Source organism: Antedon bifida, chromosome 9, assembly GCF_963402885.1.
Source record: "Antedon bifida chromosome 9, ecAntBifi1.1, whole genome shotgun sequence".
NCBI lineage: Eukaryota > Metazoa > Echinodermata > Crinoidea > Comatulida > Antedonidae > Antedon > Antedon bifida.
The window spans coordinates 17,482,380-17,509,807 of NC_136234.1; the positions used below are offsets into that span (position 1 = coordinate 17,482,380).

Consider the following 27,428-nt stretch of genomic DNA (forward strand, 5'->3'; position numbering starts at 1 on the left):
TAATTTCTTTTGTTTTATGTAAAAAAAAATGCATGCTTATATATTTATCGTCGATCGTTATCGTCCTAGTGTAAATGGGCCTTAATGTTTTTTATACTTCCATTGTACAGTATTAGCTATAAATGATAAATATGAGTTGGTTTTACAAGTCGGTCGGCATTAATTCTTCTCAGATGATTCTAAGAGTTTTGCTGGTAGCGGTGTGTATAATTAAACTATCATATTTATTAGAAAATTGGCAACGTGCCAAGAGCAAACCATGGGCCGAAAGCCCAACACAGAAGTGGATTCATTCATTCATTTATTCGGTCAAAATCAACATACAATACATGATTACATGACAATGTTACAATACAGAAAGTTAAAACTTGAGACTCACAATTAAAAAGAAGGAAAAAATGTTATAAACAATCTAAAACAATGCAAATGTCTAAAATGATGGTTAAAAAATGGCTTTAAAATGGTTTAAAAATGGCATAAAATACAGCATTAAAACAGAATACCGTTCAGTACCATAGTTAAAAAGTCATTAAAAATACAAGTTATTAAAAAGACAATAGAATATTAAAAAGCGTTCAGTTAAAAAGTAAGCAGCAGAATACAGTTATGAACATTAAGAATAAAACAGTTACGTTGATTTCGACCAGGATAGCCCCAAAAAACCAATTACCTTTTTTACCATTTATTTCCGTTGAGGTCCTGTAGTATTGGGGTCCTGTAGTAGGATAGGCTACCTCTTGGTAAAAATACAATCTATTTAAAGCTTGTCATAGGCCTATAGTATATATTGTAGTATATTGTATTATTAGTTGCTAGTACATAATAAATATACATTATAATGAACAGTGCATGGTGGTAGTTTTTTCTGCTGACAGACACAATGTTAGGAATTAATGTGTTGGTAACAAATAGGCCTAATCATAGTTTCATTTTTTTTCCTTTATGTCTTGTATACATGAGTATGCTGCTTCCATGCCTTTGTTTGTGTTTATGGCCGACGTTTGTTGCAAACAACGATGTGGATATAGTTTTAAATTCTCTGAATGATGGATAAAACAAGACTATTTAAAGCACTAGAGGCAGGGGCTACCATGAGAGTCAACGGTGCTGTCGATTTTAAATACCTAATGGGACCCCATCATATACAGCACCCGGTATTCCCAGATGGTCTCCCATCCACGCTCTAACCAGAACAAGAATCGTGTATATTATAGCTTCATTGCACCATATCCTGTCCAATCGCAAGCCCTCAGCAGCTGCAAATTCTAAGATGTCTGCACCACTACCAACGTACACCAGTAGCAGCTCAGAGTGTTTCTCAACTTTCATTTCTCCACGAGGGAGAATCCAATGGCCCAAGGTTGCTTAACTTCTGTGATCTGACGAGAACCGGCGTTTCAAAGTTGTAAAGCCGTATTATATGCCTATGGGATTTTATATGATATGTACAATGTGCTCCCAATTTAAAGGACGTATGCCGTTAAAATAATTAATATTTAGTCGTTAATATTACATAAATATTATTATTAATTGTAGCATTTTTGTGATATCAACATACTTATTTAAAAAATGTTCTACTTTAAATCCTCTTTTGAATCTCTATTTAGGGCCTACCAAATTTAAATCCTAAAAAATACATTTGCTTTGTACGTGTACCGGTACAATATCTCTAAAACCCTTTCAACCCTATTACCTTATTTACATAGCGTAAGAACATTAATACTGTAACGAAACTTCTGGTTTTTGTTCCTCTACGGATGACTTTCGTAGAGGAAGGTGAGTAAGGCCACAGTTGTACACCGTGGACTTCAATCGAAATCAATACAGAAATAATGGCAACACGAAATCACTTTTATCTTCCAGGTAGTATTTATTATTCAACTTACCCTTCATTAAGAACTAATACAATCGCAAAAGGAATGAATGTTGTACTGTGCAATAGATAGCTCCCAGACAATCAGACAGGGTCTAGTCCTTATCAAATCCAGAGATCAACTGCCGTTCTCCACATCTCCCTCCATTACATTATTAAATACCCACCCCTCTATCACATTAATCTGACCAATAAAACAGGAACAAAAAGCTCTTCCATCAATTAGGAGTATACCCCCATATCACAAACAAATAGAGGGCAGCATTTACCCATATTCGTTACATTGCCCCCTTCTAACACATATTTGTCCCCAAATATCAACCATAACACAACTATCTAACAAATTCTTCTTTTAAAATTAAGACGTTCAGGGTCTACTATGCCTGACGTTACTCTAACTTATAGGTTCTTGTTTCTCTGTCGATTTGTACTGTTTGTCCATCTTCAAGGTACGTTGTCTCGTATTTTACCACGACTTCAACTGTTCTATCTACCAATGTAGCGTCTAGCGGTGGTCTGTTAGCATCCATACTAGTCACCAGGCTGTTCCTCTCTAACTGAGATAACAACGGCGGTTTCCCTCCTGTAGTCTTCATCTTCTGCTGCTTGCGTACAGGGCTTTCGGTCAACGCTTCCCTTACTAATGACTCACTTCCTGGAGACAGGGTTAGTGCATCAACATAAGCCGGCTCCTGTGGCAAAGACTGGTGTCGTTCCGCCTTATGACGATTGTGGGTCCTTCGTAGATGTCCCCGGAGATTGTTTCTGGACCTGAAGTTCCCTCCACAAATATGGCAAGGATACCTCCTCTCTACTCGCACCCCGCGAGCCGCTACAGGAACACTGGTTTCCTCAGAATCTGCAAAAAGAGAAGGATCAGTTTCATTATCAGTTTCATTATCAGTTACATTATCCCTGAACCTAACAGGCAGCCGGCGGTCTCGCCTTGGGTTGCGCCGCAGATTCAGTTCAGGTACTAGAGAGCCAGGATCATCGGCTCCGGATACCCTTTCATGTTGTTCTGTAGCCTCTTCGGATTCGGGTGCACCTTCGAGAGGCTCCTCATGTGGTTCTGTAGCCTCTTCGGTTTCGGGTACACCTTCGAGAGGCTCCAGTAAATGGCAAGTTCCCCAATCAGGGGCATGGTTGCCTTGGTAAGGTTTCAACTGATCGCAGTGAACCACCTTCTTCTTCCCAGACCTAGTCAGTTTTAGACGAAAGGTAATGTCCGTAAGTTTTTCTATGATCAGGTAGGGGCCTTTCCAGCGGCATTCCAACTTTGGAGCAAGCCCCTTTCTCTTAGTATGGTCAAACATCCACACCCAATCTCCCACGGCTATTTGGGGATCTCTTGCCAGCCGGTCGTATGTAGACTTCTGTCGGCGGGCACTAGATTTAAGGACCTCCCGAGCCCTTGCAATGGCCTTCTGTATCTTCTCTCGTACGTAGGAGGCGGTTACGGTACCTCCTTCGCTACTCTCTGCCTCACCCACGGGTGGGGGTGACGGGAAAGCAAGGTCCACGGGCAGCTGTACTTCTCTGCCTAACATCAGCATATTCGGGGTTTCCCCTGTCGACTCTTGAGGCGTGCATCTATACGCAAACGTGGCGTAGGGTAACCATTCATCCCAATCCTTCTGTTTGCGGACTGGGTCTAGCATTAAGGAAACTATGGTCACTAACGTTCGATTAAACCTTTCTACCATTCCGTCCGATTTCGGATTATACGGGGTAGTTCGGGTTTTTGTTATCCCTAACAGGGTGCATATTTCTGCCAACACCTGTGACTCAAAGTTTCTACCTTGGTCGGTGTGTAGTTGGCGTGGTACGCCGAATCGGAGTAAGAAATTGTCGACTAAAGCCTTGGCAACAGTCGCAGCTGTTTGGTTGGGCAAGGCATAGGCCTCTACCCATTTACTTAGATAGTCTCCCACAACCAAGACGTATTTATTTCCGCTGTCAGTCTCTGGTAACGGACCGAGGATATCCATCGCCACACGTTCTAATGTTTCGGATACTGGCCAATGATGCAGTGGCGCCCGTTTCTTGGGATTTGGACCCTTTTTGCTGGCACATGGATCGCATCTCTGTAAACAGGTTCTTACTGACAAATACATTTGTGGCCAGTAATAGCGCTGCTTTAGTAGTGCAAGCGTTTTGCGCTGCCCCAGATGACCACCCGTTCGTCCTCCATGTAACTCACGTATCGTGTTTTCTCGCATTGACGTAGGTACTACTAACCGGTACGCTTGTTCTTGGCCATCATGAGATTCCCATCGTCTGTACAGTACTCCTCCGCAAACCTCTAGTACGTCCCAAAGAACCCACAAGGGTCTATCAATCGGATCCACTTCGCCCCACTCAGGCCGAGGGCTTTCCGACTCTTTGGCCCTAATCACCCAAGATAATGACGGGTCCTTCAACTGTTCCTCACGAAGATTGAGGTCACTCATGTCTGGTATCAACCTTGTCAACCTTAGAAATGGCTGAGGCGAAGTGCCTGGTTCTTCTGGTTCTGTATCAGCCGCATCCGCGTCATTGTTAGTTCGCCCACACTGTTTACATGGGCGACGAGACAAAGCGTCGGCATTCCCATGTCGGGACCCCGGGCGGTGTTGTATTTCTAACTGGTACTCTGCAATTATCTCAAACCACCGAGCTAGCTGCCCTTCTGGATTCTTGAAATTCATGAGCCATTTTAGCGAAGCATGGTCGGTCCTGATTTTTAAAGGCCTCCCATACAAATACTGTCTGAAATGTTTGAGGTACACTACAACAGCCAGGAGTTCACGGCGGGTCACGCAATAGTTCCTTTCGGCTTTCCCCAAGGTTCGGCTAGCATAGCTGATCACCTTCTCTTCGCCATTTTGAACTTGTGACAGGACTCCACCAATCCCCACATTACTGGCATCAGTGTCAAGTATGAACTCACCCTCAGCTCTTGGATAGGCTAGTATAGGAGACTGTTGTAGTTTTTCCTTCAGTGTCTGGAATGACTGTTCCTGCTCTGTTCTCCACGCAAAGGGTCTGGCCTTCTCGGTTAACTGGTACAGTGGGCGAGCGAGGCTGGAGAAGTCTTTAATAAACCGCCTATAGTACGAGGCTAGGCCCAGGAAGCTACGCACATCCCGTACACTTACAGGGTGTGGCCAATCCCGTACAGTCTCTATTTTTGAAGGATCGGTGCTAATCCCTTGTGCGGACACAATGTGCCCCAGGTACAGTACTTCTGACTGGAACAAGTGACATTTGTTTGGTTTTAATTTTAGCCCTGCATTCTGCAGTCTTCGAAAAACTTCACTCAGCCGTTCAATATTTTCACTGACATCCTTTCCGTAGACGATAATGTCGTCCAGGTAGATGAGTAGAGTTTCCCACTGCAGGCCTTGCAAGACCCTTTCCATCAAACGTTCGAAGGTCGAGGGTGCGTTACATAACCCGAAAGGCATAACCTTCCAGCTGTAGTGCCCTCCTCTCACAACAAACGCTGCTTTCCTTCTAGCATCTGTGTCCAGCTCCACCTGCCAATAGCCAGAGGCTAGGTCTAGGGTAGAGAAACACCTGGCACCAGCCAGGGCATCCAGGGAGTCATCTATCCGAGGGATCGGATATGCATCTTTAATGGTGGCGTCGTTAAGCCGCCTGTAATCGACACAAAATCTTTTCGAGCCATCTTTCTTAGCTACTAATACGATGTTTGCAGCCCAAGGACTTTCCGTAGGTTCGATGATACCCCGGGTCAGCAGGTCATCCACCTGTCGACTTATCTCCTCCTGGTAGCGTACCGGGTGCCGCCGTGGTTGCTCCCGGATCGGTATGCTGTCACCGGTGTTTATAGAGTGTTTTACAATGTCTGTGCGACCCAAGTCATGGTCCCCTTTCGAGAAGACAGACTGGTACTCATTGAGTAGCTTAGCGATCCTCCCCTTCTCTTGTGCCTTCACCGCAACACAGCTTCTGGAATACAGGTCAGACAAGAAAGTTGGAACCTGATTCTCCTTGTCCGACTTATAACGCTGTTCTTCTAGCTCTCCTTCGATCGTGACCACAGGTGTCAAAACACCTATTGTGGTATCCGCATGTAGCATCCGAGTGGTATCTCCGGGATTGTATACTCGTAACGGAATTGCAGTTGTTTTATCACCCACTAGCGTTCGGGCTAAAATCAGTCCGTTCCCAGTTAGTTCCTCCACCTCCAGAGGCTCAACCATCCTAGGGCCGACTAGGCCCTCTGCCCGGTTGGAATAACCCGTTATCAGGTGTTCATGTCCGGGTAATATTTCTACTGACTCTCTGACAAATATTTTAGGTTCGAATGGATTACCATCTTTGCTTGCAAACGCAACAACATCGTCCTCCATTTGTAACTTCAAGGTCCGCAAATCAATGTTTCCACCGACCATCATGAGGAAATCCATCCCAATTATACCGGACGGTTGAATATCCGCAATCAGTGCATCTACCTGACGACTCTTACGGCCGACTTGTACTGTCACCCGGGCCTTGCCACGGGCCTGGAACGTTCCTCCGTCCACCTGGTGAATGGCACTACCGAAGGTGGCTAGTTCGGGCCGCTGTTCTGCCGGTATTTGATTGAAAAAGGACATGGAAAGGAAAGTGTGAGAAGCGCCAGCGTCGACTAGAAGGTGGGATTCCACCTGATTCACCTTAGCTACCACGTACAATCCATCTTTTGGATCAGACAGAGACAAGTGCCGCTTCCCCTTCCGTTTCTGCTTTCGTTTCCGCTTCTTAGGTCCTTGTCTGCTTACAACCTTCCCCCGGACCTCGGGGTTGGTTGCGTTTCGTTTCCCGACGGAGTCTGCCTTTCAATGTCAGCATTGCACTCCCTGGCAAAATGTCCTTCCTTCCCACAACGGAAGCACGTTCTGTTCCCGACAGCCCTTTTATTCGCCATTTTAGGTGGTGGAACATCATTCCGGCCTGGACCTAATGATTGGCCTGCAATCTGCCGGGCCATGTCCGCTACCGCTCGTTCCACCTGAGCTAGCCTTACAGACTCCCCATCGTTATTGTGAACTACTCGTACACGGGCAGGTTTGTTAAGGCCGTTATCCGATCGCTGGTTTTCCAACATCTTAAAGCCTTCAGCGTTTAGAGCGGCTGTAATAGCCCCATCTAATGTAGTCGGACACGCCCTAAACACACCAGCTCTCAATTCTGGGTCATGAACAGCTTCCATAAAGTGGCCCTTGGCCAGCCTCTCCCTCTGCTCCTCTTTAAGGTCAGGATATGCTCGCATGGCCAACTCACGAATCGATTGGCCTAGCGCTTGTAATCCTTCGCCTGGTTTCTGCCTGCGTAGCCTTAGCTCAAGCAAGTAGTTCTCGGCTTGTTGAGCTGTTCCGAATCGCCGTTCCAAAGTTTTCACTAACCCATCAAACGTGTAATTCCCTCCTGGAAAATTACTCAGCACTCCAAGTGCCGGACCTTTGAGACAAGCTGCCAGGAAGGTAGCTGCTTTCTCGTCCGTCCACTGATTCGCTTTTCGACAAGATTCGAAGTGAGTGCGATACTCCCTCCATGGCACCTTGCCTTCATAGCGATCTGGGTTGATGACTGGTCGCTTCACCCCAAAGCACTTCTCGAACGCCTCTGGGCCAACAATGGCATTCTGTCGTTCTAGAGGCCAGGGTGGAGTACTGGCTTCCCGTTCACTACCTGTACCTTGGACCATCGTAACATTTCCAGGCACACATGTCTCCTTGTCCCGACTTCCGGGGACACTCACTAGACTAGGTGTCTGGGCAGGGTTAGGTACCACAGGTAGGTTGCCTGGTGCCCTATTCCGCACCTGGTAATTTGACTCTCCAGGCCAGATTGAGTTTATACCCCGTAATGTACTAAACATCGATACCTGGCTTGGGTCTAGCTGGTCTTGGCCTGACTGGCTTAAACCTAGCTGGTTTGGGCCTAGCTGGTTTGGGCCCGACGGGCTTAAACCTAGCTGGCTTGGAGTTGACTGGCTTAAACCTAGCTGGCTTAGGCCTAACTGGTTTGGGCTCGACTGGCTTAAACCAAGTTGGTTTGGGCCTGTCTGGCTTAAACCTAGCTGGCTTGGGCCTAACTGGTTTGGGCCTGACTGGCTTAAGCCTAGCTGGCTTATGCCTAACTGGTTTGGAGTTGACTGGCTTAGACCTAGCTGGCTTGGGCCTAACTGGTTTGGGCCTGTCTGGCTTAAACCTAGCTGGCTTGGGCCTAACTGGTTTGGAGTTGACTGGCTTAGACCTAGCTGGCTTGGGCCTAACTGGTTTGGGCCTGTCTGGCTTAAACCTAGCTGGCTTGGGCCTAACTGGTTTGGGCCCGACTGGCTTAAACCTAGCTGGCTTGGGCCTAACTGGTTTGGGCCTGTCTGGCTTAAACCTAGTTGGCTTGGGCCTAACTGATTTGGGCCTGTCTGGCTTAAACCTAGCTGGCGTGGGCCTAACTGGTTTGGGCCTGACTTGTCAAATCCAGATCTATAACCAGATTCCGGTTCCAACAGTGCATGTAGTCTGGATTTATCGTTTATTGAACTAAACGGTGTACTGGTAGGAGCGGGTGGCCTAGGCCTAACAGGCAGTCGATACTCGGGTGTTGTAAACACCTCAGGTAAGCTAACTTTAGCCTGGGTTTGCCCTTGCGCCTCCAATGCCTTACACTCTTGTTCTAACTTAAGTATTTGTTCTTGGATAACATCAATATTCGCCTCCATATTTGGATTTCACACAATTAATCAATATGACAAAAGTGATACAGATGTAATAAATAATCCCACTTCTGACACCAATGTAACGAAACTTCTGGTTTTTGTTCCTCTACGGATGACTTTCGTAGAGGAAGGTGAGTAAGGCCACAGTTGTACACCGTGGACTTCAATCGAAATCAATACAGAAATAATGGCAACACGAAATCACTTTTATCTTCCAGGTAGTATTTATTATTCAACTTACCCTTCATTAAGAACTAATACAATCGCAAAAGGAATGAATGTTGTACTGTGCAATAGATAGCTCCCAGACAATCAGACAGGGTCTAGTCCTTATCAAATCCAGAGATCAACTGCCGTTCTCCACATCTCCCTCCATTACATTATTAAATACCCACCCCTCTATCACATTAATCTGACCAATAAAACAGGAACAAAAAGCTCTTCCATCAATTAGGAGTATACCCCCATATCACAAACAAATAGAGGGCAGCATTTACCCATATTCGTTACAATACATATAAAATTCATACCCAACAAAAACGGTTTATTTCTCTAGGCCTAGGTGCAAGTTTTTGAGAAAATAAAAATGTTTAACTTCATGAACTTTAAAACGTCAAATTAACCTCGAATTTTTAGTAAATTTCAATAATTATCTATATTTATATGATCATGATTATTCTTGATTCATTGCAAAAGGTGAGAAAATAGCTGAAAAACTATAAATTCGTTTTGTACTACGAATATATGATCAATACGCTTTAGGCCTTATACTAATCGGCCTAATTAGAGGGAGTCAGCAGCTCAAATTTCGGTTCCTCATTTATAGTTGGTTTGCGAAACCTCAACATTGTCCGTACGAGATTATAGATATTTTTTTGGGGATTTTCTTTGTATAAAATGCGCATCCTGTACAATTGCAGTACAATGGTTACTATGTTCTTGCACGTGAAAAACAGAAGAAACTCATTCATGACTTTTTTGTAAAGCAGAAGATAAACCCGAACACCAAGAAACGGTCCGTCTTGAAACAAAATTGTAACCAATATTGCCCAAATCTCCGTCCCCCAACACTTAGCCACACATCTGTTGGATTTTTTATTAGGATTTCGGTAGGTTTTTGTCAAAGGCAATGTAAATTGTAAAAGACCACAGGTCCAGATAACAAGAATCGTGCATATTATAGCTTCATTGCACCATATCCTGTCCAATCGCAAGCCCTCAGCTGCAAATTCTAAGATGTCTGCACCACTACCAACGTACACCAGTAGCAGCTCAGAGTGTTTCTCAACTTTCATTTCTCCACGAGGGAGAATCCAATGGCCCGCAATGAGTACAAATATTAATAGTTGCTGAAGAATCAACGACCAGTTTTCCTCATTACTCTAAAACATAAAGAATGGTAAATGTATTTCATGCGAAATGCGTACGGTATTCATTGATATTTTAATACTGTAAAAACAGTGTGGAGCTTTTAAACATGTAGTTACATGTTCAGCGTGTTTAAACGTGTTTATAGCTAGGCCTACATGCTGTTTTCCTCCACTCATCAACAGGTCACTATTATGTTCAATTTATCCACATGTTTAGCAGTCAACATGTTGGTACGATTTTATTATGGCGGAAAAAAGCTCCATGAGCTCCACACATGGCAACACGTTCAAAACCTAAACGTGTCTTTATATTGCTCCACATGTTTAACAATCAACACGTCACTGATGCGTTGAGTTGGATAAAGACTACTGTACATGTTTAGAATGTGTTTAAAACCTAAACATGTTTCATATCTAAACATGTTTAAGACTAAATGTGTGGAAAAAGTGGGTACAAAATACGTTTTTTACAGTGAATTTCGATCACGTGTTTTACATTTATCTTACTATACCTCATTATTAATATGCAAGACACAGAATGGTTACTTACTTCTAAGCCAAGCACTGCAATAAATTCTATGGTTCTATTATCGGCAGGTTGTTCCATATGTCCGCAATCGTCGTCATCACTCGTTCTTATTTTCATACGACTTTCCAATACATGCAATTCCAAGATCCATAAAACGGGAATAACGACGATTAAGTAGCACAGAACACAACCAAAAAACCTGAAAGAATGATCTCAACTTAATTGATAAACAAAACAAACATTGAAACATTTTTTAAGTCTATGATTATTTTCTTAAAGTACTTTGATATTTAAGAGTAAATACTACCATGTCAATTCCTTTCCTTTGCGAACCACAGCGACGACAAAAAACTCCACGTACATTGCAACCAACAGCAACATAAAAAACCATACATCAATGAAAAATGAAACATGGTAAACACAAAACGTTGCATGAGCCGTGAATATGAATCGAGCCAGCAGTCCTCGCAAAATCAATACGGTTTCTGCCATGGTGATGTTTGTGAACTAACTCGACAGATCAAATTGCGTTTCTTTAAGTATTTTCTGGACCGATGATTGACATAAACCTCAAGCTTACTCACCTATAATTTCTTGACAAGAAAATATCTTAACTTATTTACTGGATTATCTAAACATACCGAGTTGAATAGAATAATATTGTATAGGCCATTATTAATAAATAAAGTTTATAAAACAGTGAAAAATCACAATTGATAGTAAACAGAAAGTTGAAGTGAAACCAGTGATGGGTGACAACCAGATACATTCTCTCCATTATGTGTTATAACAATTCCACACGTTCTATATCCTTTTATCCCGAATTTAGGATTATACAAACATCGCGTTGATCTAAGAATTCAAGGATCGATAGTCATAAACCCATTATGCATATCCACCTTTAATACCTTGATAAGAACATACTTTTAGGTATTATTATTTGTGGGAAGAATTCTCGGTATAAACGCAACTGGATTATCTCAACAATATCTCGAATATTTTTATACTGAGAGTATCAATAAACAGAAAGTTGATTCCATCATCAAGGATGGTAAGTGTTTAATACATGTTGTGTCTCCAGAGTGTCTATCTAATGACCCAAAATGACTAGAAAATTATATTTTATGAGTAAAGCTGACACAAACTGTTATCGTCTTGTCATCAATCGCTTTTTGTTAGATAGCGCGTTCTATACTATTCTGTACCTTTTTTTCATGTCGTGGGTCGTCATCAACATCATCTTCATCATCATCATCATCTTCATCATCATCATCATCATCATCATCATCATCATAATCTTAATCATCATCATCATCATCATCATCATCATCAGCAACATCATCATCATCATCAGCAACATCATCATCTTCATCATCATCATCATCATCATCATCATCAGCAACATCATCATCATCATCATCATCAGCAGCAACATCTTCATCATCATCATCTTAATCATCATCATCATCATCATCATCATCATCTTCATCTTCATCATCATCATCATCATCAGCAACATCATCATCATCATCATCATCATCATCAGCAACATCTTCATCATCATCATCATCATCATCTTCATCATCATCATCAGCAACATCATCATCATCATCATCAGCAACATCATCATCATCATCATCATTATCATCATTATTATTATTTGTGTGAAGAATTCCCGGTATTGTAAACGCCACTGGATTATCTCGACAGAATAGAATATCAACAAACGGGTATGTGTTTAAACTGTATATGACTAAGTGCAGTACTACCGTATCTCATGACTCAAAATGATTAGAAAATTATTTCGCTGCTCAGAGACTACGGCAATGAGTAACGAACTTATAACACAAGAAAAACGCATACAACATGTTCTGTCTTAAATCGTTTAATTAGTAAATGGACATTCACCAGTGTAAACTCCCATTATAACTAAACTAAACTAAACTAAACTGCGTAAAAGTAATGAGCAAATAATGTATAAGCAATAAGTTTTCAATGCAGAGGAAACAGGGATGCTCAGAGAAAAATAACCTTTATCGCCCTGTTCTAATAAGATCTAATTATAAAGTTGAAGTGAAACCAGTAATGGGTGACATCCAGATACATCCTTCTCTCCATTATGTGTTATAACAATCATGGAGGAGGGAGGGAAAACATTTGTTCTTAAGCCCTGTCCATGGTTTTCTTGGAATTGTTAAATGCATGTGATTCATTTTTCATGTTTTAAAGAGTCGGTGTTAGTTTAATTCGAAATGGTAGCATAAATCAAAGTCGATGTGTTACAATTTAGTGCTTTTAAGAGGAAAACATTATATAAAAAACCGTCCCCGCTCCCCTGAAATTGATTAATAGGTTGACGTTTAACAAGTTCTTGGCCCATACTATATATACATAACTTTTAGCCTATAGCATCTGATTCATACGCTATATGATTTTGACCGTGTAGCCAATAGTGCTATCAGTATATAACAACTATTTTATTGAGACTTTTGTTGAATAAGACCCGGATCCTATTCAGTTGCAGTGCGATGGTTAGGATATTCTTACACGTGAAAAATATAAGAAACTTAGTGGCGACTTGTTTATGAAATAGAAGGTAAAGCCGAACACCAAGAAACGGTCCGTCTTGAAACAATATGGTTACCAATATTGCCCATATCTGCGTCCCCCAGAATTTAGCTACACATATCCTACACAGTTTAAATACAACACAAGCGGAGTCATGTTTGGGTTCCTTTGGGGCTGTCCTGGTTAAAGGCATAGTAAATTGTAAAAGACCACATGTCCAGATAACAAGAATGGCGTATATAATTGATGTATTGCACTGTATCTCGTCCAATCGTAATCCTTCAACTGAAAATTCTAGGATGTCTGCACCACTACCGATGTACACCAGAAGGAGCTGATACTGTTCGTCATTCGTCATTTCTCTACTACGAGGAAGAATCCAATGGCCCACAATAAGTACAATTATCAATAGTTGCTGAAGTAGCAATGACCAGTTTTCTCCGTTATTCTAAAACGTTAAGAACGGTAAAAGTATTTCATGCGAAATAAATTTTGTTATATAGGCCTACGTTCTAAAATTAACGGTCAAAAAGACAAGAAACAAGACGAACAAATAAACAACATCGGCAATATTACAAAAAGCACAAATAAAAAATCTAAAAATGGCGGAGTTAACAAATGTTATAACAGGCAGAAAATATCAAATTATGAGCGCCTATATGCCTATAAGAAATAATAATTTGTCACTATCGTTAGATCACAGATGTCTTACCTATCATGATTAAAAACGTTCATCTGGTTTTGAATACACATGAGTTAGTAGTTCCTTTTTAAAAACCAATAATTAGCGAAACTTATACCACATCATTAATTAAGAAACATATCTTACTTCTAAGCCAAATACTGCAATAAAGGCTATGGTTTTATTATCGACAGATTCATCGTCCACTAACCCGCAATCATCATCATCGCTCGATCTTATCGCCAGATGATTTTCTAAGAAATTCAATTCTAAGATCCATAAAACAGGAATAATGACGAGTAAATGACAGAGAACAGTAATAGAATACCTATATAAAAGAAATTATAACTCAATTATTAACAAATTGTATATTTATTTTTATCTTTCAAACATTTAAACGCAATTTTAAATCTACAGTATTTGTTTGATGTTAAAAACTAAATATATACTATAGGCCCTACCATTTCCATTCTTTTCTTTGGAGAATGACAACGAAGAACTCAATGTACGGAACCACCAAAAGGAACATGAAAAACCAAATGTAAGGCTGCTCAACGAAAAACGCAACCTGGTAAACACACAGTGTTGCATGAGCTGTGAACATTAATCGAACGAGTAGTCCTCGGCCAATAACCGAATGTGATCCTTCCATGGTGAAGTTTGTGAAATAACTCGACAGATCGAATCATTGCGTTGTTAAGTACCATAATCTACCATTATACACCTTTTACTATATTATTATATTTTAAATGAAGATTTCCGAGTATTTCTGAACGGCATTGTATTATAAACATACCGAGTATTGAATCTACAGAACAATAATATAATAGGTACGGGACAAGAAATGCTTTAACTACATTGTAACAATTGAAACAGAAAGTTTAAATTTGTATCCGGATTTTGTTTGACAAAAGTTGGAAAATAATTATTTATCCAGGATTATTTATCCTTGTTCTTCGTCTTCATACAAAATAAATCGGAGAAAAAGGTGTTAGTTTTGATAAAAGAAATTATATAATAGCAATTGCTGGAGAATATTTAATTTAAGTTAGTATAGGTTATTCCATTTTTAGCGCCTGCAACTTTTAACAACGAATTCATCTTTGGTATAGTAGGGTATTGTTATATTTAGGCGTTCTACTCTACGTGTTAAGTGGGTATAAATATCAGCTCAATTTCGTTTAATAATCTCGTTGGCGCAATGCCGTGAACACACATTATACTAGCTAGGGATAGATCTCTTTTCTCTTCAAAGTTTGCCATGACAGCTCTTGGATAATACATTACCTCTTACATGAATAAAATTACTTTTTTGTAACAATTCGAGCCGCTCTCTTTTGATATCGATTTAAAATATACTTATGACTTAGGCCTTGTATTGTACCAGACTGTTATGACATTTTTTCCCCAGTGTGCCCTACTTCAATGGATCAAAGTGTGTAATGATAATAATTATAGACTAAAGCTTATGCAAATACAAACTTTGTCTTGATACAATATTTATATAGTACTTTTAATTTTTTATAAACAAATTACAACTAGATGACATTTTGAAACATACTAATAAAATAGATAAAAATGATTACAGAGAAAATACATGGTAAACCTTGTGAGTCAAATACTTTAAACTCCTATTAATATAATTATTTGTGTTCATCCATGATGGAAATACAACTTAATTCATTTTGGCTTTTCGATTCAACTTCATTTTCATTCTCGCCATTACCACTTTCTACATCCTTTTCTTCCGGCTTTAGTATTTTACATACATCATCCTCCTCCTCCACATGTTGACTCTCATCGCTCATTTTATGCTGTTTTCCTGTTTGCACATGCGTATTTCTAAAACTTAACAACCATTTATGCGCAAAATTGCTGCGTCGAGATCTTAGATGTTGAATTCTTTCCTTCAATATCACGCGGAAACGATTTCCTTGAAGTAGAATGGTTAAGATATTTTTACAGGCAAAGAAGATAAGAAGTTCGTTAACTACATTTTTACCGATTAACAAATACATTCGAACGACAAGAAACGGTGCGTCTTGTGTCATTACATTAACAATTATCGACCAGACCTCTGTCGCGCAGCAAGTAGCCATACCATTCCGTAGTTTTTGGATGCCGCCTGCTGCTAATTTCGGCAGCCTCTCTGTGTTCGCCTTCGCCGTCATAGGCAGTGTAAAGTGCACTAAGCTAATTGTCCAAATTGTTAATATCACATATATTATAGTTATATCGTATTTAATTTCGTCCAGTCGTAGTCCTTCAGATGCGAACTCTAAGATGTCTGCGCCGCTGCCGATGTACACCAGAAGAAGCTGTGAAAGTTGGTCACCAGTTAGGTTGCCACGAGGAAGAATCCAACGACCAATTATAAGGACGAATATCAGTAACTGCTGAAGAATTAATGACCAGCTATCTGCTGTACTCTATAAAAACAAGAACATAGCTTATGAAATAATAACCCATTTTGTAGTTTATCGAATTTTCTAAAACAAGCAAGCAACCAATGTGATGATTAAGAGATAAGTTATGTGTGGTGATTGTCACCAACACAGTAGTACAGTAGAATATAAAAATATATTACATCATACTAAGAATTTATGAGGAAATCGGTCTATCATAGCTTCCTACGACGAATTAAGATAATATCCTTTAGTGCCAATCTTCAAGCGACTTTTTTTGTAGAATCGCAGCTTCTTAAAAAATGGAAGGAGCTTTTGTTTGTCGCCTAAATAAATTTAAACAAAGTTTATTTTTATTTATTTTGTTTTATGTCTTTAGGCACATGTCGCAAAGGATTACCAATAGTAAATTAATCACTGTCCTATCAGATAGGTGCTATTCCTCCTGAAAACAAAAATATTGTTATGTACTGATAGATGAATACATACAGGTAATTCCAACCAGAAGTCTACAGTGTTGTTTGTAGGCATCTCTGACATTCCACAATCGTTATCGTCATTCGTATTCACTTCTGCAAGCCTGGTGTCCAGAACGTACTTTTCAAGGATCCAGATAGAGGGGATAACAACCGTTAGGTAACACAGAATACAAGCAAAAAACCTGAGAGAAAGAAATGTTATAACGGTGGTTAATCGATGAGTTAAGCTCTGTCTACACTATCAAACTAGTGGGATAAAAAAAGGTGTGATGTGCCCAAATATGGTAGTAATATGCTTAAATATGGTATTGATATGACATCGATATGTCTATATATAGGCACATCGCATTTTATTTGTCACATAAAGTACAGGATATTTTGCTAAATCAGTTCATATATATAGTAATAATAATATAATATATATAATAATACGACATATATCAAACACTTACCATTTCCATTCTTTTCCTTTGCGATATAAAACGACAATAATAAACTCAATATACATAGCGACAAGTAAAAATAACAAAAACCAAAGATTGGAATTCTTTACAAAAAACGTTGCCTGATATACACACAATGTAGCGTGAGCCGTAAACAGACATCTAGCCAGAAACGATCGCCCAAATTTGATAGAACGTAACACCGCCCACACTGAAGGTGTGTCGTTAGCCGGCATGATGAGAGTCTACAAAAAGACGACACTCGGCCTGAACAAAATTAAGCTGACTTGAAGAGTAGTACTGCTCGAACTATTTCGGTAAAATTCGGGTATTATCGGACTACTTCGGTAAGTAAAAATGTTTTGCTCACAAAAATAATGTGTTATCAGGTATATAAGAATGTTACGACACGATAGCTGAATATCCAACTGTGAATAAGAAATATAACCAACAACCACAGGTTTAAAAAATATTATATTGTATTACAATAAGTTTTAGCACAAAAATAAGCGGAACAATTAAATAACTTAATGGTATCTAAAATTTACATTAGTGGCTTCATCTTCATCGTGACAAACTGCAACTATTTCCTTAATGGTCAATTGACACAATACATGACAGGTATTACTCAATGAATAATGCCGCTATTCTGAGAAGAAAGATAGAGAATACATTCTCTATCTATATAAAATCGTACAAGGGGTACAGGGAAATATATTATATTACAATAAGTTTAGCACAAATGGATAAGAGCGGAACAATTAAATTAGTTTACCACGGAACAGTGAGTTTTACTAGCTACATGCAGTTTCATGTCAAGCTACACGATACACAATTACTTCCTTAGTGGTCAATAATGACACATAGTATTCACTGCATAAAAAAATGAATAATGCCTCTATTCTGAGAATAAAGTTATTCAAGATAAGATCGTACAAGAAATATTTAGGTGAAGGAATAATTAATTACGCAAAGATGTCATAAAACATTAATGACAATAATGTGCAACAATATATAGGTCTATTTAAGATGAGAAGATACAAGAGACTTAAGCCTAGTCGACATTACTGTAACTCCGAGTTTGCCACTGTACTGTTTGGGGCAGTGTGGCCAGCGATGGAAACGGTATTTAAATATGTTGTATGTACAACACAAAAGCGAATATAAAAAAGGTTATCGTTTTTTTGGTCAAATTATGATAGATTTGGTTATAATTATTCTAGATTTTGTCGAAATAATGTATGAATAATAATGCTAGAAAAATCCAAAATCATGGGATACAACCTTTCATCAGAATTATGCCAGATTATTTCTAAAATTATTCCTAGGATAAATGGTAGATGCCAGATTGGTCAAAATTATGCTAGAACTATGCTAGATTTGGCCACTATGGCTGCTCCTATACTGGATCACATGACTACAGTACGGGACGTGATACTCAGATTTATAGTCTGCAATATGAACAACCTTTCCAGTGGTGGCAAACTCGTATATTGCAAACAAAAGTTTGCTAGTGTACCCTAAATATAAACATTCATTGCATTGGATAACTTATATTTAAATAAACAATAGTATTTATTATGTATTTTCGTTTCATAATTCATCAACGTTGCCATTGTCCATATCCTGTGGTGTTTCAATTATTCCAGTCTCTATGTCATTTACTTTTTCTGACACTGGATTTCCATAGTCCGCGTCATCTTGATCTTCAATTTCACTTTCAGGATCTTTCTGATGCTCTTCACTGTTTTGCGCATGCGTAGCACCTACCCACCTTACTGCAAAACGGTTCCGTCTTGATCTTCGTATTTCAATTCTTTCTTTCATTATTGTGCGGAACCGATTTCCTTGAAGCAGAATTGTTAAAATATTTTTACAGGCGAAAAAGATAAGAAGTTCGTTTACTACATTTTTACTGATTAACAGATACATTCGAACAACAAGAAACGGTGCGTCTTGGGTCATTACAACAACAATTATCGACCAGACCTCCGTCGCGCAGCAAGTAGCCATACCATTCCGTATTTTCCGAACGCCGCCTGCTCTAGCAATTGGCCGCCGACGTGTTTTCGCCGTCAAAGGTAGCGTGAACTGCAACAGGCTAATTGTCCAAATTGTTAATATCACATATATAATAGTTATATCGCATTTAATTTCGTCCAGTCGTAGTCCTTCAGATGCGAACTCCAAGATGTCTGCGCCGCTGCCGATGTACACTAGAAGAAGCTGTGAAAGTTGGTCACCAGTTAGGTCGCCACGAGGAAGAATCCAACGACCAATTATAAGCACGAATATCAGTAACTGCTGAAGAATCAGGGACCAATTTTCTGATGTACCCTATACAAGAAAAAGATAACATGGTTAATGAGATGATTTTTCTAAATCAAGTCTGTCCTTTCCTCCTGGTCGGGGAAAAGAGTTTTGAAAGAGCAATGTTTGGTTGTCGGAATTAAAGGCTGCATGGAGACACTAACAAAGCAAGTCAATGAAAGTAATTCGATTCGAATTTACATGCCTAGCATTATTCCAGAAGAACAACACCCACAACGTCGATCGACGATATCAACCTTCCTTTACTTTTTTCTTGAAACAGTTGGTGGTACCTTAAAGCTAACTGTTTGTTATAATGTAGGCCTCAGCTGATTCATCGGATAATTTCATAAGGTTCAAGACATCGATTCCCATGATACAGTACTCCTGCAGGCCTCTGGTCCAAGGGGGCTTGACAATTATGTACTGGCTTACAGTTTTAATGTAATACTTACATCCAATCCAAAGAGCAAGAGAAAGTCTATTGTATTGTTGGTAGACAGCGCTGACACTCCACAATCTTCGTCGCCGTTCATCTTGACCGCCAGTCTTGCGTCTAGCACGTCTTTTTCCAAAAGCCAAATAGCGGGGATTACAACCATCAGGTAACATAATATAGATACAAAAAACCTTAAAGAAAATTGTTTTCGTTAATTTGGATAAATAGTTTAATTTTAGCATTTCAATGAAAAGAAGGTAGCTGGCCTAACACTCAATATTTATTTTATTCAAGGGTTTAGAGAGCTTAAGTTTGCGGTCGTATCAAATCAGATATTTCTGGAGTACGGTTATTTGACTTGAGTAAATACAATTTCCTTAAGTGGTACTCATTAGATAATACAAAAAGTATTATTGTGTTTCATTAACAATACGGTTATTGGTGGTGCTATTCATGAATCCAACTTAGTAAGTATTTCGTCAATAAATACTTAGAATGTCCTGTACTGCCATAAATAATATAATTAGTCTACATGTCTATATCGGTTGTTTTATTCGATACGGGATTCGATATAGTAATTGATTAAAAGTAATCTGGTTCTTAGTATAGTTCTCCTAATGAATCGGCTTTTTCTTCATGAGTAATGTAGGCTACCGTATTTAAATAGTTGAAAACCATGACCGCACCGTTTCCGGCACTTATCCAAAATAAGCATGGCTTAAAATTTCCATACGATTACAGAATATTTTCAAAACGTTGGATATGCCTACGATTTATTTGGTTAAAGATTGAATTAAACCAATATGTCACTAAGATCCAGAATAAATTATCTTGGAGATCTTTCATTTAATGAAGAGAAAGAGGGAAGGACAAAAATACTGCTGTATCTAATTTAAGAATATGAAACTCGGAAACGAAAAGTAGAACATTAAGCTTGGTAACCACGTGGAAGTAACGCAAGGGCGTACGTGGCTATATGCAACGCAAGTGAGGGTTGACAGTTGCGTTCCTTTCTAGAGACAACGATCGACCAAAGATCATAAATTAACGGTGTATACATGTGCGTATACGCAGGCGCAGATTAATTTTGTTTGAATATTATATAACCGGTTTTTAGCCTACCCTTCAAAGACGAAAGATTACTACATGTCTAATTCCTCTACATAATATGCTATTACTTAACACTATAACTTTCAAGAATTTTAGATATCCTAGACTCATATAAAGGTAATAACATTGTCAAACATACCATTTCCATTCTTTTCCTTTGCGAATTAAAACCAAGACAATAAATTCAATGTACATTGTACCCAACAGGAGTAACAGTAACCATAGCTTGCTATTTTCCACAAAGAAGGCCACCTTGTACACGCATAACATAGCATGTGCCGTAAATAGACCTCTGGCCACCAGTCCTCTTCCGACTTTTTTTGACAACAACGTGGATCTCAACGAAGCTTCGTCGTCTTGGACCACCATCTTGTCGAAAACAGCACACTTTTCCAAAATACTTTCTTTAGCGTCCTAAACCGAGTTAGCAGCAGCTCCTCTCGTGTGTGCGCGTATAGTCGTTACAAAGCAATTTAATTGAAAACAATAGAGTAACTATGGCGTCCATGCATACTTATCTCGCCTATTCATTTGCAAATAAAAAGACGTCATTCATTTCACGACCTTCCCTGATCATAAAAGAATAAAACCCGGATTTAGTAGGGATGTAATCCGACAATTTTCTGAAGGTTACGGAAAATTATCAGTTGCTTTAAATAATATCCAATACCATGCTAATCTATTTTGATACCTGCATTGTATGAATTGTGGTTATTTTTACAGATCATTTATTGAAATATTGAAAATACTGGCTATATCTATCGTATATGAGAATTATTGCTGTAAAATTTCATTTTATACGAGTATTGAATTCGCAAACAAAAATTAAAATAAAGTATGAACAAACATGGTAACAACAAAATCTCGTAAACCGCGTTACAGCACAGTTTAGTTCAATATGATCATCAGTAGGACCATTACATTTGGAGGGACGCGTACAATAATTTCCGAACAAAACATTTCGAGGCTGATAGTAGATGTCGTAGAAAACGAATTAAAGAAATTAAATCATGTAAATGTAACAATCAGCAATAGTGAGATTTAATATTTCGACATTTTCCCGGAATAAAGAAGTAACTTAAGATTATATTAAAATAAAAATGAAAACAAGAACTGTACCATTACCATTAAATATAATAACCACTTTCTAAAGAGAGATTATCATCATCATTATTCATAATATTCATGACGATATTACATTAACAGTATTTTATTTTTAGATACTGTAGGCCTACTGAAAAACACTGGGTATTATAGGATTATTGCTGTAAAAAAAAAAACACGTCAAACACTTGAATACAATAATGGAATTAAATTAAGTATTTATGTCATAATATACTAGGCCTCGTGAAATATTAACTATTTATTTGCAATTCACGTAGCTTAAAAAATATACGCACATTTTGCCACCGAAAATACGCGCGCGTATAGTACGCGTGATAAAGAACTAAGCCTATTCTGATCTCCAACTCTTTCTAATTTTCATATTTATGACTGGAATTTTCTTTGGTAACGAATTAGATATTTTCTCGTCTGAAGAACTTTGATTTGATAGTATGTCAGGTGAGATGCAGCGTGGTGTTACAGAAGAGCATAATAATAAGCCTACTGAGTTACAAGGCAATCTGGATTCTAGGTACAGTAAGACATTAAACATTATTTTGTTCACAAAGCATTATTTGTTCATGATAGTCGAAAGTCAGCATGGAAGGTAAAAATGGGTTAAAATTTCAGTTTTAATATTAATATTTATTTAACCAGGTCGGCTCTTTCGAATGGCCAAGAACACCCAGATGGTCGATCGTGGAACGATTCTGTAAAAGATTCAACAGAGACAATTCACGATTCCATAGTTGTAAGTAAGGTAATTTTGGTTTTATAACAGACCCAACCTAGCCTACTAGGCCTATACCTATTGTGTCCCGCAATTCCGATGAAAGGAAGGTTCTAAGCCTAGGCTAGGCCTATAAAGATAAAATAAACATTTCTGATATTTCCATTTCAGCCGACGAACCACTCTGCAGACGCGGATCAGTCGGTGATCGACAGAGAATCGGACGAGGATAACGACTCCAAAAGCAGTACAGTCGTTGGGGGTGACGCCGATGATGAATTATCCCCAAGCCCAGCTTTAAAACGTCGAAATAAAAAACCAACGTAATTATAACGTATTTCTCTTTTAAACTATCGTACGGTACTTTAGTAAAACTTGGTTGTTCAACAAGACTGTACAACACAAACGGTGGTAGAGTATGATCTCAACAACTTTACCAAAAGTATGGAAAACCCTTTAATTTATTTTAGCCCTACAAAATTTGTTTTTTCAATAAATCAAATATACTATGAAGATAGATAGATAGATAGATAGGTAGTTGAACAATTCAATCTAAAATGAACAAGACCAACAGCCATTAAGTCGCGTGCTACAATGCATAGTGATACCGGACCGACAGACAGACCGACAGACAGACCGACAGACAGACCGACAGACAGACAGACCGACCGACCGACCGACATAGTGAACTATAGAGTCGCGTCCACGCGACTAAAAACAGGTATTTTTTCAAGTCATTGTTTCATACAATATCATATTGTTGTGGTTTGCAGTTTATTGGAAAAGTGTTGGCTCAGTTTGGTTTGGCCTAGCAAAAGGCCTTTTACACTGTGAGCTAAAAACAAACTCCGCGCATTTGCTGAAAGTATACAAGGGGTTAAAGCCGTTCCCACATAGACGCAACTGACCCACCACAAGCGACAGCCCGGATGATCGGACGTGTCCTTGCGTTGCCTCAGTGAAAACCCCCTTCATGAAGAAACATCTTACCAACAACAATTTAGCTCCATTACACAAAGCTATGCAGTAGTTATAAAATCAAAAACTTTGCTAACATGAAGAAATGTAACAAATAGCTTTATTCCGTAACCTACCGTTAATTTTCCTCTCTTGTTTAATAAAGTAAAGGCCTCGAATCTATAAAAATGTCCAAATTCGTTTTTCCTTTTTGTACTTTTTCACAAACAGAAAAGACTGTCCTTCTGCGGCGGAAGAGGAGGACCAAGAGTGTAGACAGATCGCAGAGATGATAAAGGGTATGATGAAAACAAAGTCTTTAGCAGGTGCTGCTTCGAACATAGATCCATTGCCGGCCATCGAGGTAGTGGAGAATGCTGACTCACCATTTAATGTTAAAACGGAAGGGTAGGTTTATCAAGGCAATCAAGCAGCAATATATTAGAAGATTCATGGTTGATATTATTAATTATTATTAGCCTATTATTAATACCAAAGATCGTATATCAATCTTTGTTATTACTCAATATACGTAATATTATTTTTATTGTGCTCTGAGAAAGTTTAAATATTATGAGTAATGTTGATTAAGGAAAATGTAGGCCTACTAATCGTAGACATCATGGCGTTTCACACATGTCCTTTAATGAACGTCACGGTACTTTATTTTATTACTTTAACTTTGTTTTTTTTTCTTCAGAAAAGATGTCAAGAAAGAAGGTGTACAGAAAAACCAGCCGCTGTCTTCTATTTTTTCTCAGATAAAAGGTGAGATTAGGCCTAAGTATAATAAACCGGTCGTCCGACAACAAACAACAACTCAACTTCAGAGACATAAAATGGATTACTACTAAACATACAGCAACCGATTATTATCGTATGAGCCTAACAAAACTGTTAGGCCTAAGCCTTGTCTACACTATCAAACTTTATGTGACAAATAAATGTGATGTGCCCATATATGGACATGATGATGTCATGTCACTACCATATTTGGAAATATTTGGGCACATTTTTTGACCCACTAGTTTGATAGTGTAGACAGAGCTTAAGTCTGTTTTTATCATGGATAAATCAACCCTTCAATTATGTCCTGTTTATTAATAATTCACCTTGTAAAAGGAATTAAGCTATCTTTTTTATCCTTTAATAGGGAATTCCCCTTCTGCTGCAGCGGCGGACGAAACTGGGCCAACAAGGGTACGTAAACATTTCCAAGAAATCGACAAACCGCAAATGAAACATAATGGAAAGAGAGAGGGCGGAATAATAAATATTTTGTATAGAGATAACACTTTGTGTACAAGTTTTCGTTTTTCATTAAAAAAATATTCGATTGTTCAACTGCTTATTTTCATATTTGTATAATAAATTAAAGAGCTAACACAAAATAATTAAATGTTTTCCATACTTTTTGCAGGGACGTGAAAACAGTGTATTTGGACCAATGGCAAAAGGTAAGATGTGATAAGAAAAGGGTATCTCGAAATAATAACACAAAGAAATAAGACAGAGAATTCCATGTTTCCATTGAAACGAAGGTGAATTGCGAACTTTGTTAAAATTGCGCAAAAACACAATTTTGTTGATAATGTGTATGATTTAATAAACAAAATGATTTAGGATCTCTGCTCTGCTAATGATGATAACGGTTTTTTAGACAATTAAACAATAATAATGATAAAAATGGCGGTGTACATGTTTTACCTTCTTTATTTATTTTTTATTGTATAGCACCGGTGGCAGCTTCGGTCGCTATGGTTACAGGCCTAAAGAAATGGCAAATAAGATCGAAAAGTTCTGATCTAACCAATACATTTTCCAAGGTAAGCTGATTTTGATTGATAATTTTAATACAAAATATGAATACAAAATCCATTGAATTGTTGACATTTTTTCTTTACAAAAATTATTCCGATTATTTTGTACTACAAATCTGTTATTTTTTTCTATTTTGCGCCCCCTATTTTACACGAATTACTAAATCTTCATAATATCGTAAATGTTTTGTTTTGAAACCGACGGTGCGACAACCTATACTGTAAGTTAGTGTGGTGTCTCTATGCGTTAAGTTCAAAATAGTTCCTGTTTTATATACCTGTATTTATATTCCACTATAATTTCAAGTATACAGTAAATCCAAATAGATCGTATCGTTTCCACTGCTGGTAAACTTTGGTTTGCAACGAGCAAACTCGGAGTTCTCAAGAAAGGTTTAGTGTGCTAATATGCAAAATCAGTTGAAAAACTTTGGTAAACTTGCAAACTTAAGAAAACTCCGAGTTTGGCAAACAAAACTTAAAGTTTGCTTAAATATGCTTAAGTTACATTAAAGGGGCATTCCCAACTGTTCCGTTTCGCGAAACAGAAGACGGCTCTGTGTTGTTAAATAATGAAAAATCATATAAATAATTGAGTGAAAACGGAATAGGCCTAAGTGTGAAAATAGCTTTAACCGACAGCTCTGTCTACACTATCAAACTTTATGTGACAAAAAAATGTAATGTGCCCATGGACATGATAATACCATATAAGTACCATATTTGGGCATACAATTACCATATTTTGGTGCATCACACTTTTTTGTCACATAAAGTTTGATAGTGTAGACAGAGCTTTAGTAATATAATCATTTTATTTAGGCATTTTTGTTTATTCCAGCATCCGACTCACATGGCCGACATCCGAGAGAATTGGAAAGCAGAAAGAACCCGTCTGCCATTTCCGATAATGTTACAAATTCAACAAGAAGCGGAACCTATTTTACAGAACATCGTTCGCACTTACAAATCTGCTCTAGGTCCGAAACACGAACTTACTTTACAGGCTGTAGATAAATTAGAACGATTAAAAGTCCAAATACACGGAGATGGTGTTTATACTTAAAGCTGCTAGTAGCCCAGAACAAAATTAAGATATTTTGTTTTATAGGCTTACTCAATAAATTTTGAATGTTCTATTTTATTTTGTTGGTACCCATTGATATGACGTCATCGTGTCCATCTATGGGAACATCACATTTTTGTCACATAAAGTTTGATAGTGTTTAAATATACACTTCATATAGAGCTTTACATTATAGTTTGTAAACTAGAGGTAAGTTACACTTGTTTGGTTATTTGTATGCAGCAGAAACAGGCCTCGGAAAGGAAGACGGCACCGTTCAAATTCACGTATAACAAAATTGAACGGTGCCGTCTTCCGTTGACAGATATAATAATAAATACATGAATGAAATCGAAGATGATTAGCCGAAAGTCTAAATAATATTTTGTCTCATTCAAGCAGTTTCCAATTGTAAACTAGAATTCGTAGTGAACATATTATGTTTATTTTAACATGTCGCCCTCAATGAAATGCTAAAATTACATATATTAATATTGCGATTATTTTGATAGTGTAGTCAGTTTCATGAAACTACCTGTCATTTCAGACATCATGTTTTCTTTCCATCTTATCCCCCTCTCAGCAATACTCGCATCAACAATAATCTTTTTATTCGCCATTAACCAGCGCAATACCATCATTCTTACTTCACTCTTCATTATTTAAATTTATATTTTTATCATCCGGGCCTCACTCAAGATGCCTCGCTGCTATCGATTTATTTTAATTGTTACTTTGCTATCATATTCATAAAAACAGCTGTTACACAGACAATATTTAAATTTTGCTTTGAATCTTCGTTTTTATAAGAAATATTTGTTGAGTATTGCT

General features: G+C 38.3%; 4 protein-coding genes across 4 annotated transcripts; 1 reads left to right on the forward strand and 3 right to left on the reverse strand.

Annotated features, from left to right (window-relative positions):
* Nucleotides 1–1,967: 1,967 nt before the first annotated feature.
* LOC144851394 (uncharacterized) lies at nt 1,968–8,924 on the reverse strand. Its single transcript, XM_078708822.1, has 3 exons — nt 8,827–8,924; nt 2,504–2,732; nt 1,968–2,416 (listed from the first exon to the last, which is right to left on the reverse strand). The coding sequence occupies exons 1-3, from the start codon at nt 8,831–8,833 to the stop codon at nt 2,263–2,265; spliced, it is 390 nt and encodes a 129-aa protein (XP_078564948.1). The 5' UTR covers nt 8,834–8,924; the 3' UTR covers nt 1,968–2,262.
* Nucleotides 8,925–12,942: 4,018 nt separating this feature from the next.
* LOC144852295 (transmembrane protein 26-like) lies at nt 12,943–14,386 on the reverse strand. Its single transcript, XM_078710069.1, has 3 exons — nt 14,196–14,386; nt 13,882–14,062; nt 12,943–13,500 (listed from the first exon to the last, which is right to left on the reverse strand). Exons 1-3 carry the CDS (start codon nt 14,384–14,386, stop codon nt 12,943–12,945), a joined length of 930 nt encoding a protein of 309 aa, XP_078566195.1.
* A 3,749-nt stretch (nt 14,387–18,135) lies between these two features.
* On the reverse strand, nt 18,136–23,944 carry LOC144851798 (transmembrane protein 26-like). The gene is made up of 4 exons (XM_078709420.1): nt 23,849–23,944; nt 21,060–21,489; nt 19,827–20,001; nt 18,136–19,398 (listed from the first exon to the last, which is right to left on the reverse strand). The coding sequence occupies exons 2-4, from the start codon at nt 21,287–21,289 to the stop codon at nt 18,655–18,657; spliced, it is 1,149 nt and encodes a 382-aa protein (XP_078565546.1). The 5' UTR covers nt 21,290–21,489; nt 23,849–23,944; the 3' UTR covers nt 18,136–18,654.
* On the forward strand, nt 22,477–26,612 carry LOC144852296 (uncharacterized). Its single transcript, XM_078710071.1, has 9 exons — nt 22,477–22,556; nt 22,682–22,784; nt 22,926–23,077; nt 23,943–24,119; nt 24,412–24,479; nt 24,865–24,911; nt 25,132–25,168; nt 25,446–25,537; nt 26,373–26,612. The coding sequence occupies exons 1-9, from the start codon at nt 22,477–22,479 to the stop codon at nt 26,595–26,597; spliced, it is 981 nt and encodes a 326-aa protein (XP_078566197.1). The 3' UTR covers nt 26,598–26,612.
* The last annotated feature ends 816 nt before the right edge of the window (nt 26,613–27,428 follow it).

Excerpts from the sequence above, each read along its gene's own strand:
- LOC144851394 (XM_078708822.1), bottom strand. Across the intron at positions 2,417-2,503 it reads GAGTCATTAGTAAGGGAAGC|CCTGGTGACTAGTATGGATG; the intron begins GTTGACCGAAAG and ends AGAGAGGAACAG.
- LOC144852295 (XM_078710069.1), bottom strand. The coding sequence starts at position 14,386 with ATGGAAGGATCACATTCGGTTATTGGCCGAGGACTACTCGTTCGATTA. Across the intron at positions 14,063-14,195 it reads CAAAGAAAAGAATGGAAATG|GTATTCTATTACTGTTCTCT; the intron begins GTAGGGCCTATA and ends TCTTTTATATAG. Across the intron at positions 13,501-13,881 it reads TTGCAGTATTTGGCTTAGAA|AATAACGGAGAAAACTGGTC; the intron begins GTAAGATATGTT and ends TTAACGTTTTAG.
- LOC144851798 (XM_078709420.1), bottom strand. The coding sequence starts at position 21,289 with ATGGTGGTCCAAGACGACGAAGCTTCGTTGAGATCCACGTTGTTGTCA. Across the intron at positions 20,002-21,059 it reads AAAGGAAAAGAATGGAAATG|GTTTTTTGTATCTATATTAT; the intron begins GTATGTTTGACA and ends ATTTTCTTTAAG. Across the intron at positions 19,399-19,826 it reads TCTTGCTCTTTGGATTGGAT|GGTACATCAGAAAATTGGTC; the intron begins GTAAGTATTACA and ends TTTCTTGTATAG.
- LOC144852296 (XM_078710071.1), top strand. The coding sequence starts at position 22,477 with ATGTCAGGTGAGATGCAGCGTGGTGTTACAGAAGAGCATAATAATAAG. Across the intron at positions 24,120-24,411 it reads TTTAATGTTAAAACGGAAGG|AAAAGATGTCAAGAAAGAAG; the intron begins GTAGGTTTATCA and ends TTTTTTCTTCAG. Across the intron at positions 24,912-25,131 it reads ACGAAACTGGGCCAACAAGG|GGACGTGAAAACAGTGTATT; the intron begins GTACGTAAACAT and ends TACTTTTTGCAG.